Source organism: Globicephala melas, chromosome 1, assembly GCF_963455315.2.
Source record: "Globicephala melas chromosome 1, mGloMel1.2, whole genome shotgun sequence".
NCBI lineage: Eukaryota > Metazoa > Chordata > Mammalia > Artiodactyla > Delphinidae > Globicephala > Globicephala melas.
Genome location: NC_083314.1, coordinates 14,360,334 through 14,378,107, shown reverse-complemented (window position 1 = coordinate 14,378,107; position 17,774 = coordinate 14,360,334). Strand labels below are relative to the sequence as shown.

The window sequence follows — 17,774 nt, the reverse complement described above, 5'->3', positions numbered from 1 at the left end:
AATACTATAGGCATATACACTCACTCATTTGGAGGGATAAGCATTTTACTTTCTGTTTGTATACAGTAGGTTTTAGTAATAACTTTGAACCTATTAACACGTTTTCAGATATATTTAAATCAAGTATTTAGTATAAAAGTGTGCTATTATTTTTAGTAATATTTATTCAACACGCCTTCTTTCTTCTTCCAGAACTGGGGCTTAGGTCTAGTAAGCAGATCAGTGATCTTGGAGTCAGAAGATGTAGGTTCTGACCTTGGCTCTGCTGTGGACTTGAGTGACCTTTACACTCTGCCCAACGGCAGCCCCCTCTGTACAAGGGGCTCATCCTATCGGAGGCTTTCAGCAGGGGACCTAGGACACTGGTCAATAAGGGATGACTTTCCCTTCTCACTTATTTTTCTTTTCCTCCTGTCTCCTTGCCTGACTCCCTGCTTAGTCAAGTCTGATATTCTCTGGGAGAGTTCTAATGATGTCAGTGACGGCCCTTTATGCTCCATAAAGAGTTCCCATGAGTGGGTGGCTTCAAATCAATTGCAGAATTAGAAGGAAAATGACAGAGACTCTGTAGTTCTTACCAACCATGAAGGCATTGATGAAAAATGTGAGGTTAGCTATAAGCCTACTGAGAGAATCTTAACTGGATAATGCTTTGAGTTCAATTAAAATCACTGTTTCAACCATTCTCTAAGACTAGAATTAGACCCTATATTTTATTTTAAAAAATGAAAGAATAAACCATTTTGTTTTTCCCATTTGTAAACATTGAAATCCATTTAGTCTTTGATCCAAGGTGTTCCCTAGTACTAGAAATTTTAAGTAAGGTCAGAAAATCCATTTGCAGGAAATTATATGTAAAACATCAGTTTTAGTTTCCAAAGGGTTACGTTAGGTTTGGGGTAAGCTCATTTGCTGTTCTACCTTTTGATTAAAATGAAAATTGACTTTCATTTTATAAATCCTAGAGATCCTTATTTTTATTTAAACTATTACCCCCAAAGACAACAACAACAAATGCCACTTTCCTAGGCTACTAAGAACCAGAGGAGAAACATCCTGGGTGCGTTTCCAGATGTCTGTTAGACCTTTGAATTTTCATCCATATTTAACAAATGCCATTATACAGTTTCATGAGGTTACTGTGTCACAATGCCTGTGTTAGAACTTTATTTTCAGAGGTTCCTTTAAATGGGCAGAAATCACGGCATGTTGGATTGATTTAGTCTCTTTCATCCATCCACTGGGTTAGTTTGTGGCTCAAAACTCTTTCTGAGATGTAGGACACTTAAAATTTAGGATTTCTCAGCACTGCAGCAGAATCTTAAGCCAGAAAAGTCCCCTTCTCTTCAGCTCTCCTTCCCCTGGCTGGCTTTCTGTTAAAAGTGGGTTCTTCTACTGTGTCCCTAGGTAGCAGTCTCAGCTCTGCCTGTGTGGGATCCCTTACCAGATGGCCCTCTTAATAAATGCCTTGCTTTTCCCCACCCTCACTTTCTTGATCCAAATGTGAAATGCCAGCAAATAAATAAGAACATTGTACTCTGATGAGTTCTCTTGAGACGGAGGAAAGCCCTGGGGAGGGGAAGCTAGAGACTGCTTTTCTTTTTGCTGGACAGCTCCTAATTACTGGCCAGTAGGTAGAAGACACCGTTTAGACAATAGAGAATTTAAAGGTAAAGAGAGAGAGAGAGATAGAACAAATTCTCCATCTTATTCCAAATGCCTTTGCTAACAGGAAAGTACACTTGGATTGTTGAGGTCCGTTTGAAATATTCTGCGTGATCTTTGCACGGGGACCACGGACTTTGGACTCGGGGTAGGTGATGGCTGTGTGCGGATTTCACCGCCAGACTCAGAGTGCAACAGAAATGGGTGGGTAATGAGAGCAGAGCAGCCAGTTCTTTAATTGAATTAAAAGCTGGGTGACATCAATGCAGACACCTGTCCAATTACAGACAGGCCAAGGTGTTTACCGTTGCTGTACAAGCGGTTCGAAGATGACAGAAATCTTTCCGCCCACAGATTAACATAATGAAGGAGAACAGATTACAGTGGATGCCAGCCAAACACCTAGGTGGGCAGCTGAGGGTGGGGTGGAGGAGGGGGGAGGAGTGTGCTCAAGGATGTAAATAGACACAGAGTCACTTTTTCTTCTCCAAAACGTGTTGGGCTTTGAAAAGGATGCCATTTTGTCTTGTGTCTCAGGCTCGGTTTCCAGGCCGAGCATTTATACTTGTCTGCATTGAGTCAGAGTTAATCATAAAAATCTCAGTGTCAAAGCCGACTCCTCTGTTGTGTCCCTGCATCTCAGCATACAGTTTCATTAGAGGCACAAAAGCTTGCACAGCTGGTGTCAGCTCCACAATGATTTTCTCTTAGGTAGTCAGGCCACCTCCAATTGTTAATATTTCTCTTGCGCTCCTTTGAAACTCGAGGTTAGAGCACGGGAAACCAAGTGTTGGAAATAATCATCTATCAGTCAAAAGAAACAGTGTCTGTTCCTTTGCTAGCTCCCTGGAAAGGGTAGGACGGGAGTGAGCATCTCATATTGTGAGGCAGACAGCTGAGTGAGCTAAGAGGATGAAAGGTCTTTATGTTTTGGGCAAACATCAAGGGTCCACCTTTGGTAAACCATCGTAATAACTGCTGGAAAATAGGACAAGTAAAGAAGCAAAAGGTCATACCCTCTGCATTCAAGGAGCTCCCAAAATCGTTGCGAGGGGCGCGATTCTCGAGGAGAAGGCTCTTCCCCTCTGCTAGGCAGAAATCCTCAGAGCACACAGTTTGGAACCTAACGCACTAGGGCTCTTCGATTTCCTCCTGTGATGTGCTGCCACCCCTTAAATCACGTTCCTGCCCCTGCTCTTTCGGCTTGGGCTTTCTGCACCCGCCGAGGTCCACAGGACTGCAATTCAAAGGGACTATACTTACTTTACTTCAAACTCCCTTGGTGTGACCCATCAGGATTTCTCAATGTTAAGCATTAATGCAAAATGCATTATCGCTTAGCAGTGAGAGTTCTGGTCGGGCTGGTGCCAATGATTTTAATCCGGATACCAACACTCCTGTGTTTCATGGGATCCTAACACTTTTAAGACATCAATAATGCTTCCTTTATGCTTATGGAATGTGTTTTCAGCTCACCCTCTTCCATTATCAAAAGAGACTGGCAGGTTTCCTGACATGGTTGGGACCATTTTCTGATTTCACAGAGTTTTGCGGCTGAAAGGGAATTGGAGAGGTCATCTGGCCTGCCTCGAGGTAGGAACAGTCTCAAATTCAAAGGGTAAAAAGACTCCTCTGTGATGTCTGCCAGAGAAAAGGGGCTCATATCCAAACCAATCTTAAAAGTTTTCACTTCTTTATTTTAAACATCCTAAGGATCATCAAGGAGACGACCCCATTTTACCTTATTGGGTTTTCTGTGGACACAGGATACAGTGTATGTGCCATATTTTTCTCTCTGGGATTCCTTTATAAATATGTCACTCTGTACGTTTTTCAGTATTCTTTTAAGTAGAATACTGAAATATACTTTCAATGATTATCCCTTTTTTCTCTTTGCCTTTAATTAGATATAGATCCCCTATCATCTTGGACTGGAAGCCATGGAGCTTATAAATGCCCTTGTCCACTTGACATGTATGCAAGCATTTTGCTTTATGTATTTAATGTGTGTATTATCGTTATCATTAGGGTCCTTCTAGCTCTAATATTTTCTTAGATTAGAAACCTTGTAAAGATCAGCTGTGGTCTATAGCACCTTTCCCAGAAGCATATAGAAGGAAAGTTGATAAATAACTGTTTGGTACTGATATGCCGTCATAGTAGTACCACTTTTTCTTCTGGAGAGTATATAATCTAAGTCTGACTCTGACACTTAAAGGAAGACCATTTGGCCAATCACTCAATGGTCTCTAGGGATCTATCCAAGAAAGAAGGGCTACCTTGCCTAGTCTTGGGGAGAATATGTTTATTTTTTGGTAATAGCAGAACTTTTTATAAGCATTAACTTTAATCCATCCTGGTAAACGCTCCATACTGAGAAGCAAAAGAGAGAAACCGCATGTCTCAGGCAATAGGATGACTTGATCGTTATGCTGATTTAGTGAGGACCACCTGGTTGACCAGCCCCTTCTACCCCAACCTCAGTGTAACCTGACAAGAGGAGAGAAAATGCTCAATCATTACACTGCTCTTCTTGCCGAAGTCGATGATACTAACCCGTATTTAGGGGAAATTGTTCCGATGGTTTGACAAACTTTGTCTCTGAGACACAACATTATAAGCAAGATCCCCACTGCACATAGGAAAGAAAGGCCACCTCAGACTCAGAAAGTACGGCGCGTTGTTTGAAAATGTGACTTACAAACCACCCCAAACTTTCTACCTGCGATTCGAAGTTGGCAAGAGCCCAAACATCAGCTTTTTCTTCTCCTCCTTTTCTGTTTTCTATTTTGCAGCTCTCATTTCTCAGTGTTTATTATTATTGTTTCACCTGCCTGGAGATAGGAAATGTGAGCACTTTGATAAATGGCCTGAAAGATGATCCGGTTTCTCTCCAGCATCTTTCTTTCAGAATATTGGGATTTTTCTATGAAATACAATTTGGTAAACTTCTCTACCAAAGCACAAACTGAAGAATGCAAGTTTGCTGAGAAGAATATTGCCTGTTTTTTAAGGTCCTTAAGGTTAAAGGGGGGAAGAAATTAGCAAAGGAGTTTCATGAGAAACCTATACACACAAAGTGCCTCATTTAATGAAGGCAAGAAAGGTTAAACACCAAAGACCGTTTAGTGAACGTGAACTCAGTATCTGGGTTGACATGATCCTTCTTAAAGTCTCCACTAATAACCTTCTTGTTAAGTTGGTATAATAGTCACAATTCCAACATTGCTCTTCAGCTATGATTTGGAAAGAAAGAATGTCTCAGGGAAGGTATTTTGTAACACAGTGGAACTGCTTTTTATGTTTCCCAATGATAATTATCTGGATGTATGACGCACCTTCATGCTAAAGATTGCAGAGCATCAAACTGTATACAGCCACTGTGCCTTTTGTGACACAATATATCTGTGCCCCAGCTAGGTCAGGGCCACCTATGAGAGGCAATGCCACCTAGGTTTTTAGGTGATGAACAAAGGAAACATTTCATGTCCCAACATATTTTCCTTGCTCACTGTAGGATTAAAAATTTTATTTTCTGGGGGCCGATTCATTACTTGTTAGTATGGCATTATACTAATTCAGACATGCAACTCATCTTATTTAGACTTGCAGTATTGACAGATTTGAACTTGGCGATAGGAAAGACGTGACAAATGCCAAAGATTTTCAGAGGATAAAATGGCTGGGATATATCTCACAAGGACATGTTAGTTTTGAACCCGGAATATAGGGATCGTGACGGAGGTATTAAGAAATGGGAAAAATGGTAGTAGTGTGTATATGTTAATCCCAGTCTCCTAATTTATCCCTCCCTCCGCTTCACCTCTGGTAGCCATAAGTTTGTTTTCTACATCTGTGACTCTATTTCTGTTTTGAAAATAAGTTCATTTGTACCATTTTCTAGATCCCACGTATAAGTGATACCATGTGATATTACTCTTTTTCCGTCTGAGTGACTTCACTTAATATGATAATCTCTAGGTCCATCCATGATTAACATATACACACTACTATGTATAAAATAGATAACTAGTAAGGACCTACTGTATAACAAAGGGAACTCTACTCAATATTCTGTAATAACCTATATGGGAAAAGAATCTAAAACAATAGATATGTGTATATGGATAACTGATTCACTTTGCTGTATACCTGAAACTAACAAAACATTATATATCAACTCTACTCCAATAAAAATTGAAAAAAAAATGAAATAGGAAGAGGGAAGTTTGCAAAATAGTTTTGACTGTTGGGTCTGGATTGGGTCAGGTTGAGAGTGAAATGCTAGCTGAACATCCACATGGGATACACGGCCTGCAGGTAGAAATGCAGAACCAGAGCTTGGAGGAGAGATGTGAAGTCTGCAGATATAAATGAGAGATGAGGCTTGAGGAACTAATGAAGGCAAATGTTTAGAAGAAGTGAACTAACAAAGGCAAGTGTTCAGAAGAAGAAAGAAGCCTGAGGACCCGACCTTGTTAAAAAAAAAAAAAATTTAAGGGACTGTGAAAGGAAGATGAGTTGGTCAAGAAAAGCAAGGAGCCCTCAGTAATTTAGGAGGACTCTTTGGGAAAATTCTGTGGCCTAGACGGCAGCTGAACAAGGCAAAATCCAGGAAGTAGAGGAGAATAAGGACCGTGGAAGGGGTACTTGGTCTGGTGTGTAAGGGATCACTAGCGATCTTGACAAGATAAAAATCAACATTTAATAGTACAGTGCAGGCAGAAACTGAGTTGGAATGGTAGCATAGCTTGGGCTCCCAAGGCTCTGTGCTAGAGTTCTCCCCTTACACAGCTCTGCGTTGAGCATGTTATCGTCCCAAACTCATTTAATCTTGATAGTAACACTTCGAGTTGAATACGGTAGTACCCCCATCTCATATCCCCATGATACTATATTATCCCTGTGAGGCCTCTTCTTCGAGATAGATACGATCATTATCTGTTTACAGATGAGGAAACTAAGGCACAGAGGTCTGAGCAACTTGCCCAGACCCATACTACAAACCAGTAGTAGAATTGGCATCTGCACCCGAGCAATCTGGCGCGAGCATCTTTGCTCTTAACCACGACATCACTACATGATGAAGATGCATATGTGATGCCGTAAGCTCTCCTTTAAGACTTTTAGTGGAAGGAGAAATAACCTCTTTTTAAAAAGTGAGCTCAGAATGTGGGTCATGATCTGGGAGATTCAAGAGGAAATGACAGTCACAGTGGCAGGAGTGAGGGAAAGCAGAAGGTGACAACGTGAAGGTGTTTTGAAATTAGAGCTGCATTTGGCATGAGATGGTCCAACGTGTATGTGTGTTAGTTCATTGGCTTGCTGTCTTCTTTGGCCGCGGGCTAAGAGGCTGGTGCCAAGTGCAGCCGAGAGGGTTGGGTAGCCCAGGGGGATGCTTGGGGGAGCTGCTAGAATAGAGACTTGCAGGCAACACTGGGAACTGAGGGCAAGTGAGAAGGGCCAAAGCAAACAAGGGCTGTGGTCTTTGCTTCATCCTGATCTTTGCTCTTTTAATATTTTATCCTTTCTCCTGGGGAAAGGGAATAGGCAAACATGTATTTTAAAATTTGTTGTTGAATGATGCAAGCTGTCATCAATGCCAGTTCATTAAAACAATCAAGGTTTACTCGATAAAGGGATACTACGAGTAAGACCATCTTTTTATAAGAACGATGACAGTCTATGTGATTAGGGATTAAAACGGCTCTAAAACCTGCAACAGAAAACAATGGTGAGCAAATACACAAATTATATTTTTGATACTTCTTTAATTCATGGGATTAACTAAATAAAGAGCCTCTGCCTTGATTATAAACACCAGTAAACAAAATGTGTTTTAGTTTCTGCAGGCACCTTAAATTGCGGAACAAATCTTACATATCCACCACCAAGTCAGGTTAATTCAACACTTCTGTGGGCAGTGCTTCTGTTTAAGACAGGTGTCTTAATTAAACAAACTAATAATTTTGCAAGAAGTACAAAAGCATAATTATTTAATTGGCTAATTGTTCAACTATGTTGATTTGCATATTTGTTAGCTGCAACGTGAATAAATAGTTTGTATGCGTGTACCCTACCGTTAAAATAATGAAGTAACTCTTGGGAGTAGCATCTCCTAATGTGTGTTAATAGATGTCGCATAAGAAGGACTCTCTAGTTAAATAAGGTTGAAAAATGTGAGGTAAAAGAAAGTGAGATAGTTTTGTTTCTGCAGGAGGTCTAGTATCCTGAAATGGGATGATGGCCGTCTTCACTATCAGGTACACTGGGCTCTGCTTTACGAACGACATGTGGAATCCCCCATTTCTACCGGGGAAACATCTCAGGGGCATTAGCGTCCGAGAAGCACATTTGGGAAAATGCTATTTAGAGCTGTCTTAACAATAAGCAGGTCTCTCTCTTTTTTGTTTTTTAAATTTTTATTGGAGTATAGCTGCTTTACAATGTTGTGTTAGTTTCTACTGTGCAGTAAAGTGAATCAGCCATACATATCCATATATCCCCTCTTTTTTTGGATTTCCTTCCCACTTAGGTCACCACAGAGCACTGAGTGAAGTTCTGTGCTATACAGTAGGTTCTCATTAGTTATCTATTTTATACATAGTATCAATAGTGTATATATGTCAATCCCAATCTCCCAATTCCTCCCACCCGCCACCTTTCCCCCTTGGTATCCATATGTTTGTTCTCTACGTCTGTGTCTCTATTTCTGCTTTGCAAATAAGATCGTCTATACCAGTTTTTTCAGATTCCACATATATGTGTTAATAGACGATATCTGTTTCTTTCTAAATTTTTTCTTGCTAGTCACACCATTCTGCAATCAACACACAGGCAGGAAAATGAATTAAAGGAGCATATGTTTTTGTTTTCTACATCTCTGTGTCTCTACCCCCCTTTCTCACACACACACACACACACAATACTCTGTATAGCTTCTTCTGGTAAACATGCAAACCTCTTTTTGTCCCCTTTTATTACAGGCATATTGACAGGCTTGCTACCCTTCAAAAACTATGCAGTAACCCTAGCTGCTTGCACTTTGGCTGGCTGTACCGAGAGCTCGCACGCACTGAACGTCTCTACTCCACAAGAAGGTAAAGTAATTTCAAAGGTCTTGACTTCCACATTTCAGTCATGAATAATAAAATAGGAGAAGAGCTAAATGCTGCAAGGCCATTTGCTACAAAACCCCAACCTAATTTGATGACAAAGTGCATTGCCAGGCCATAATTGCTCCATTTTTTGGGGGGGAGCGAAAATGAATCAAACTCCATACCCTTTAATGACATGCATCTTTAATAGCTGTAATGCAGATTAATGGGCTTTTTAATTGCTGTTACATTGTTCATGCAAGAGCCTTGTCATTAATATGAAGCATCTGAAAGATTAATGAAAGCTTCCTCATTTTACCATGGCTCAGAAGTAAATCTAGAGACAGTCTGACTAAAAAGAATTGATTGTATGGCACAGTATGAAATTGAGAATCCAACGGTTGATTTCCATGGTCTCTTTTAACTGCTAAACCCCAGCGTGAGCAACAATTATTTCAGTGTGATAGAACCTCCAAACGCCGATCGAGGCATTATTAATCACGACCTGCTTCCTTCCGCCTCAAGTCGCACTTTTGTTGTACCTGGAACTTACAAACTGTTGGCATAAATTAATGTTTCAGAAAGCATACATTTAGGAAGGCAGTGGGAAAGAGAAAATATTTTAGCACTCTAAAGCGAAAGCTTTGCTCGAGCGTCAGAATGCATCTCTTCAAGAAATAACAGCTCTCAAAACATTTAAAGCGTTGTTACTTCGTATTTCTCCCTCCTGGATGAGAGGCATTAACATATTTCTCTTACTGTCTAGTTGTAAAGTGATTCAGGAGACTTAAAACCTTGATCTTTAGGGAAAAAGAGTCTGCCAGTCTCTTTCTTTTTCACTATCCCTCCACCCGCCCTTACCCACTTCCTCTTCTTCCCCCTTCCTCCTTTTAAATCCTTAAAGCAAGTACCACTGGCACAGAAAATGTGTAAAGAAAGACAATGGAGGCACTCCCCTGGCAGTTCAGTGGTTAACACTCCGCGCTCCCAGTGCAGGGGGCACAGGTTCTATCCCTGATCGGGGAACTAAGATCCCGCATGCCACACCAGGTGGCCAAAAAAAAAAAAAAGAAGAAGACAATGGGGCTCATCTGATGAAACCAGGACAGAAAACAAGAGTTTGTAAACTCCTTCTTGTGACAGTTTGTTCTTCATGCCTTGCACCTGACCTCACCAGACCACCCTCACCTGGGCTACAGCATTGGTGACCCATCTTCCGTGTTTTCTCAATGTTCTCTCCATCTTTCTTATTGTGTCTTTGCTTCTGCTGAGGCATATATCATTATTCCCTTTTCCAGTTACTTCCACCAACTTCCATATGGCACAGATTGTCCTGTATCTCACTCTTTTCTCCCCTCTGTCCATGTCTTGCCTGGTACCCTCCAAACCTACTTCACAGCTCAACCCCAGAGGGATTCTTGCTCATTCAGTTCACCATTTTCTTTCCATTATTTCAGGATTTCCCAATTTCTAGTTTTTCCTTAAATTTATTACTAATTTACTGAACGATAGGTATGTTTAGGATCAATTTCTATAAGTTTTTTTAGTTCCTGTGACTCCAGTTCATTGACCATTACAGAAAATGAACAGGCCCCCTTTACTAAAAAAAACCCTCACATACGTTGTAATTTTCATACGTAATTAATTCTGTATCTTCTGGCTATTTCTATGGCTACATATAGGTCTTTTTATATCGATTATGAACCGTTCTCCCTAGCATTGCCTATCTTAGATCAAAAGCTCCTCAAGGGTAGGGATTCTGTCTAATTTGCTTTAAAAGGCACAGCCCAAGTAGGGATTATGGGTTAATAATACTTGTGATGAAGTAACACAAGCATCAGTAAAGTGAACCAGTGTAATACTCCCCGTCCATCATTGAGGCAAGTTCTCATAAATTCAGGACAGGTATTTAGTTCTGTTCCTAAAGCAATTACTGACAAGCTGCCCACGAATCAGGAACATTTCCATGCATGGGATTTCTGGCTTATTCCATGATTTATTGATTTGGGTGTGAAAAGTTTGAATTAGAAAAGTAAACTAAAATTAGACTCTATATATCTTTTTAATTTTTCCCACAGCACCACAAGAGGTTCAGCCACCAGTAGCCAAATCCCTTCCCAATTCTTTGTTACTCTCCTGGAATCCACCCAAAAAGGCAAATGGTATTATAACTCAGTACTCCTTATATATGGATGGGATACTAATCTATTCAGGCAATGGAGAGAACTACACAGTCACAGGTAAGACTTCTATAGGTATCAGTAAATAGTTATAGTCTATATTAAAGACTATATATTAGTATATATTATATATACTTACAAATTAATATATATATTTCAGTATATATATTATATAGTATATATATTATATATATTATATATACATATATATATATATATAAAAAATAGTTATCTGAGAATGCAGTTTCGAAAGTTGGGTTACTTAGTTTTGTCTCCTGTTAAATCATTAGAATTCCATGACTTTTGTGGTTACATTACACTTACAGTGAAGTCAAAGCTGGAAAAATGGAAAAGGGCTCACGCTGGCTCCCTTCCCCCTCCCCCAAGGCTGTCTTACTGCATGTTCTCTACCATTGTCCCACCACTCCTTACCTGAATCCTTCTACTAATATACCTTTGCCCAGATGCAGAGGGGGGTTTGGAAATGTATAATATCAACACAGACAGCTCAGCTTATGACTCCTCTGCCTCTAACTGATCACAAGATTGAAGCTGGGACCCAGTGTGCTCCCCAGCCGTGCTCGCAGTACAGTGATGTCATTTCAATTCAGTTGATGTCATGTCAATCCAATTGAGGCGATGATGTCATTTCAAACAAATGCCACTGGCACATGAATTAACTACTTTAAAATCCTCATGAATGTGGAATAAGCTTAAGACTCAGAAGTGTGACTCAGTGTGGTTTGAATTTGAGACCATTTGGGAAGAAACATAGGATATCTGCCTAGATCATATTATAAAGTGTGATGACACTTAAGAAAAGTGAATTGTTGGAAACCTTGTGAAACACGAGGCCTGTATTACGTACGTTGTCTGGTGCCTGAATGGTGTTTACATTTGTATGGTAATAGTGGTTATATATTTTATGATATTTTAGATATTATATGTGACTATTAGGTGAGACATCATTAATCAAATATTGATTGATGAAAAACTGAGGCCTTAGAGAGTTTAAATTCTGCATGAAAAGTCATAACAGGTTAGCGTCAGAGACAGGATTAATTGTTTATGTATTCACTCCTTCACATTAATGCCAGGTACTAAGGTTGTAACAGAGAACCAGCCAGACACCGCCTCCCCTCAGCCCCTTGATGCTCATGATTTCATGGCAACACATAAAGATGCAGGAATGAGGCATATTGGCACAGGGCTATGGCATTCATCTAATTGAGTTCTCTGAATTTATATTTTTTGTATCCTCTCTAGTCTGAGAGGCTTCAAAGCACAAGAACTATTACTTCTGTATTTCATTCATCATGGTTGGATAGAATTCTGTAATACTTGTAATACTTATTCAGTGAGGTAGGTGTTATCGTTACCCCCATTTTACAAATGAGGAAATTGAGGCACAGAAAGGTTAAGCAACTTCCTTCAGGCCACACAGCCTGTGAGAGGTAGACTTTGATACCATCTCAAGTATTCTGACTAATGATGAGTATGCGGTCTTAAAACAAGTTATTTAACTTCTGAGACTTAGTTTCTGAAACAGTAAAATAGAATTAACTGCAATTTTCAGGATTTTGAAGGGAACTAGAACTAGAAAAACACCTAGCATGTCCTTAGTAAACTTAGTAGAGAGAACTAAACTAAAAAATAAATACTAAAACTAAAAATAGATTACCCCTTGGGCTTCCCTGGTGGCGCAGTGGTTGAGAGTCCGCCTGCCAATGCAGGGGACACGGGTTCATGCCCCGGTCCGGGAAGATCCCACATGCCGCAGAGCAGCTGGGCCCGTGAGCCATGGCCACTGAGCCTGCGCGTCCAGAGCCTATGCTCCGCAACGGGAGAGGCCACAGCAGTGAGAGGCCCGCGTACCACCCCTCTCGCCCAAAAAAAAAGTGTGGACCTTGAAGATTTCCAAAATGTGCAGAATGCCCCATGAGGTGACACTCCAAAGCCAGAAAAAGAACAGGGTGGGGAGGAGAGGAGGCTAGAATTCACACTGATTTCTCATGCCACCTCAAAAATGAAACTAATTCTGTATTCCATTGACTCAAATCCTTAACAGACCCATGTGACTATAGTATCTGCATTGAAAGATCATGGCAAATGTTAGCATAGTATAAGAGATGCCCCAAACACAATATAAAGGAAGTGGAACATTTTTATAGAGTCCTTAACCATCTTCTCTAACTACAGTGATAATGGTTTCTTCGGTGGTGTTTATCCTTCAGGTAGATTTTTAAAGATTATTTCTCTGATAAGACTCATAACATTTTTTCCTATGTCCTCCTTGGCATCTCAAAGGCAACTATACTTCTTGTTGCTTTTATCTCCAAATGGCAGAAGATATGAAGTACAGAAGGAATACAGTATTGGTCACTAAGGAGAGGAGCTAAGCCAAAAACGTTACGATGGGGTTCAGAGTTGTACATGATGATTCAAGTGTCATAGCCAGCATAGCTGAGGCCCAGAGATGCCAAGAAATCCTAGTCGGTAATTGGAAAAACTGATTCCAATCTGGGTCTCTCTGGCCTCAAAGTCCACACATTTCATCTCTACACATGCTACTTATTGAACACATTTTATTATTCCTCACAACAACTCTGAAAGGGATATGGAAGCTTGATTACAAACCCCAGAGCACCTACGTTAATCTTCTAGGGCTGCCATACCCAAATACCACAGACTGGATGGCTTAAACAACGGAAATTTATTTCTCATAGTTCTGGAGGCTAGAAGTCCAAGATCAAGGTGTTGGCAGGTTTGGTTTCTCTTGGGGCCTCTCTCCTTGACTTGCAGACAGCCACTTTCTCCCTGCATCCTCACATGGTGTTTCTTATGTGTACACCCCTGCTGTCTCTTCCTCTTCCTTTAGGGGCATCAGAACCATTGGATTAGGGCCCTATCCCTGTATCCTCAGTTAACCTTCATCACCTCTTTAAAAGCCCTATCTCTGTAAATCAACTATACTCCAGTATAAAATAAAAATTGAATTTAAAAAAAGCCCTATCTCCAAATGTAGTCGCATTGGGGGTTAAGGCTTCAACATGTAAATTTTGGAGAACACAATTCAGTTTGTAACCGCACCCAAAAGTGTTTTCTGAATGTCCACTTTTCTTGAGATTCTCCAATGGCATGCAGGTTAAATAAAATGGTCTTTTAGATCTCTTTCAACTCTTTCAAGATTTTGTATCTGTGATATACATTACATTTAGGTCATTTATGTCTTCAGAATTCACCTGTCCACTAGGAATCACAGAAAAGAAGAATGGGAAGGGGAATCTGGCTGGTTGAAGTCAGCCCAGAGAAAACTGATGGAGAAAACTGCTCTAGCATTGGGTCTCACTTTAGCCTCTAAAGACACTTTAAATCCTGCCCCTTTGCATCATAAAATGTATCCACGATGCTATTGGTACTCGTTGCTTGTCTTTGGGCCAGGATATTTGTGGCATAATGTCCTTTCCATTCTGAGTAGCTTGTGGATAGAACTTCTATTCAATTCTATTCTATTCTGTTCTGTTCTATTCTATTCTATTCTAGCTGGTGCTGTCAGTAATAGCAAGAGTTTAGGGTCAATGAAATGGATCTCTCCAGTGCTAAAATGTCAATTCATAGAGAGACTGAGAAATGAAAGATATAGTCTACTATTAGAGAAATAATTGATAGCATTTTTTAGTTATAAAAGTAACATATGCTTACTGAAGATAATTTAAAATATGCAGATATCTAATACCTGATAATCCCACCTTACAGATAGAAACTCTTAGTATTTGATGTAATTCCTTCCAGCACTTTATTCATTTTAACAAAATTGAGCTATAATGTATAATTTGGAATCCTTGCATATTCCCTTATTATGAATATATCTCACACCACAAGGATTTTTCTAAAATTATCTTGAAATATTTTAATAATGTTATATTCCATCTTATGAATGTACATTAATGCATTTAACCACTTAAAAATTCAAAATTTCTAATTTATCTCATTTTAAATATTTTGTGATAAATATTACTGTACATAAATATTTGTTTGCTATATCTCTAAATGGGGAATAGCTAAATCAAAGTAGCAAACGTTTTCAGAATATTTGATATACATTTTTGCATTGTTTTCCAGAAAAGTTCATAAACAGTGAATGTTACATCCTTACATCTTTGACAGTTTTACAACCTGAAAATATTATTTTTATTTGCATGTTTAGCTACTAGTTCACTGCATACTTTTGTATGATGATTAGCAATTTATATTTGATTCAGCTGATCATAGTATGGACGAGCAAAAGTTTAATAGGGGTAAGGATTCAGTTTGAAACTACTTTAAGAGCTGTGTTTCATACCCTGCTTTTCCTGGCTACAGTCACCTGCACTATTTACAGTTCTTTGTCTTCTACACCATCAAAAACTTCCTTAATGACTTGGCTTAATGTCCCCTCCTAAATATTCAAGGTGTCAACCTTTCTTTTCTCACTCCTACTCCATTTATTCATAGCTTCCTTTTAAGTTTCCACATAGAACAAACATTTTTCCGTTATGCGTAAAAAAATGGATCTTGCCTCCATGGTGGATACAGGTCAAAGTAAATGCATTTCAATTCAAAAGCCACTTAGCATCTAGGTGGCTGGAATGTTTTTCTTCTTCCTCTTAAATATGAAGCATTAAAAGTCAGAGGCAGTGCTGCACCTTGAGTTAGTACAAAATATATTTAAAAATGCATACAGTTCAAATTTTTGCCTTGCATAGGCCATAAGCTAGTAAAATGGTGGGTCAGTTATGACACTGAAAAATGAATCCAGTTAGAGAACCTCCCGAAGGCTGTTGATGTTCGCTATAATAAATAGCACACACTTGAAGTCAAACTTTTTCATTCTGTATTCAAAGGTAATGGATTTTTCGTAACCATAGTAACCTTGGGGTATTTCTGGATAAATACATGAGGTATATACATTCTAGTTTTATTTTTGAATATAAACTACCACATTATGTATTACTAATAATATGAAAAATAGGCTGTAGGTTAGTATAATGACAGCTTAAACTAGTATGCATTTTTCTCCTGCAAAAAATAAATATTTATCAAAAGTATAGGTTCAATTAATTTTCCCCCCAGTTTTGTGGTATTCTGGTGGTGTCATTTATCTTTTTTTGCAAGATCTCCATTAATCTCTTATTTCTGTCTTGTAACAGATTTTTAAGAATTTCAAGGTAAAAACAATTGTACTTTAAAGCTTATGATTAAAAACATTATTGAAAGATTGAAGGACCTATATTGATATCACCAGCAGAGCTACTGTGGTGCCGCTTAAGATGTGTGTATACCGTATGTTCATAAAGGGGGAGGAAAAAAGAAACCTTTTGTGAGTCTGTTCACAACATACTGGGATTGTTTCAAAGTTCAGGCTAGGTAGATTCCTGATTGATGATGACCATCCAAACTGTAGCCAACCAGATCATTCTCATTTTAAATGAGCACCCTACTAGAAACTGGCAATCTTTAAGAAGTTCGTGAGATAGTTCACAGAAGCCTACAAAGTTTTTGGAAGCAAGGATAGCAAGATGGTGGTAACCTGAAGAAGTATACTACGAGCGTGACAAGGAGGTTTACGTGAGTTGTGTTGACCAGTGAAGAAAGAATAGGGATCCCTCAGGACAACTCTTTTCTTACTATGTAAATGGTTCTTAGTTAACCCAACCTATACCTTTGCTGCTTACGAATACGAAAATTTCAAAGGGGGAAATGTCAAAAGGGATTCCCTACAAATTATATCTGACACCAAACCTTAAAACATGAACATTTTCAAGTGTATTATCTCATAAATCTATAGTAGTCTTATGATTGAATAAGAGTGACTGATTTCTAGCGCCATTGGTGGCATCTTCCCATCACCATTAGGACCTGAGATTCTATCACTAAGACTGAGCCAGTAAGACAAGGATAATAGTGGTATAAGGAGTGTGTGTGTGTGTGTGTGTGTGTGTGAGTGTGAGTGTGTGTGTGTGAGTATGAGTATGAGAGAGAGACAGACAGATAGAAAGACAGAGGCAGAGAGAGACAGAGGAAAAGCAGATGAATTTCTGGTAAAGTCACATAGACAGTAAGTATTTATATCTTTAACCACTAAAAGTGCTAAAACTTTTTTTTTGGTCTTATTTGCCAAGGTCAGAAAGAACCATGTATAAACAGCAAAATAGAAATGTTCATCTTGAAACTTCCAAACACTTAAGTCTTACGATGAGACATTTATGATAGAAGAAGCTGTATTGCTTATGGCACAATAAAGGAAAGTGTTCAAAGGTTAGGTACTTCTAACCAAGCATTATAAGAAACCTTATCAACACTCTACAAATTTGAGCTAAATTATATTCATTCACACTGATGGCTTACAAAACATCTTTTCTTAGCAAAACAAAACTTCACTTTAACCTTGATATTTTCTTTCATTTTGCATTTTTGAATACCACAATGCAGTGATTCTAAATCACTCTTCTTACATGAAGTAATGTTACTGAGGGGAATACTGTTAACATGCTTGTGTTCTAACCCATAAGGCAGAGTATTAATAAGACAGAGCATGTGAGGGTTTTCAGGTAAGGCAGTGATCTCATCTATGAGTGATGGTACCTTCTTATTACAAACTAATTCATACTTTGTGCCCTTTTGATGTCACTGACATATAGCGTTAAATTATACAAAGTCTAAGAAACCTTGAGGATACAAGGAAAAAAGTCCAAATAATGGAAAGAAGTGAAAGCCTTCAGAGGCCAAGTTACTAAGCTGCTAACTCTGTGATCAAAGACTCCAGAAGAGTTGCTTAAGGTTTAGCCACAGC

The 17,774-nt window shown here is 39.1% G+C and overlaps 1 protein-coding gene across 1 annotated transcript in view; it reads left to right on the top strand.

Moving 5' to 3' along the window:
- The window catches only part of USH2A (usherin), a 773,776-nt gene that overhangs the window by 321,210 nt on the left and 434,792 nt on the right, over positions 1–17,774 (top strand). Inside the window, exons 30-31 of the mRNA XM_060289919.1 lie at positions 8,652–8,765; positions 10,841–11,002. Of these exons, the coding sequence (XP_060145902.1) occupies positions 8,652–8,765; positions 10,841–11,002 (276 nt within the window). The remainder of the gene's footprint in view (positions 1–8,651; positions 8,766–10,840; positions 11,003–17,774) is intronic.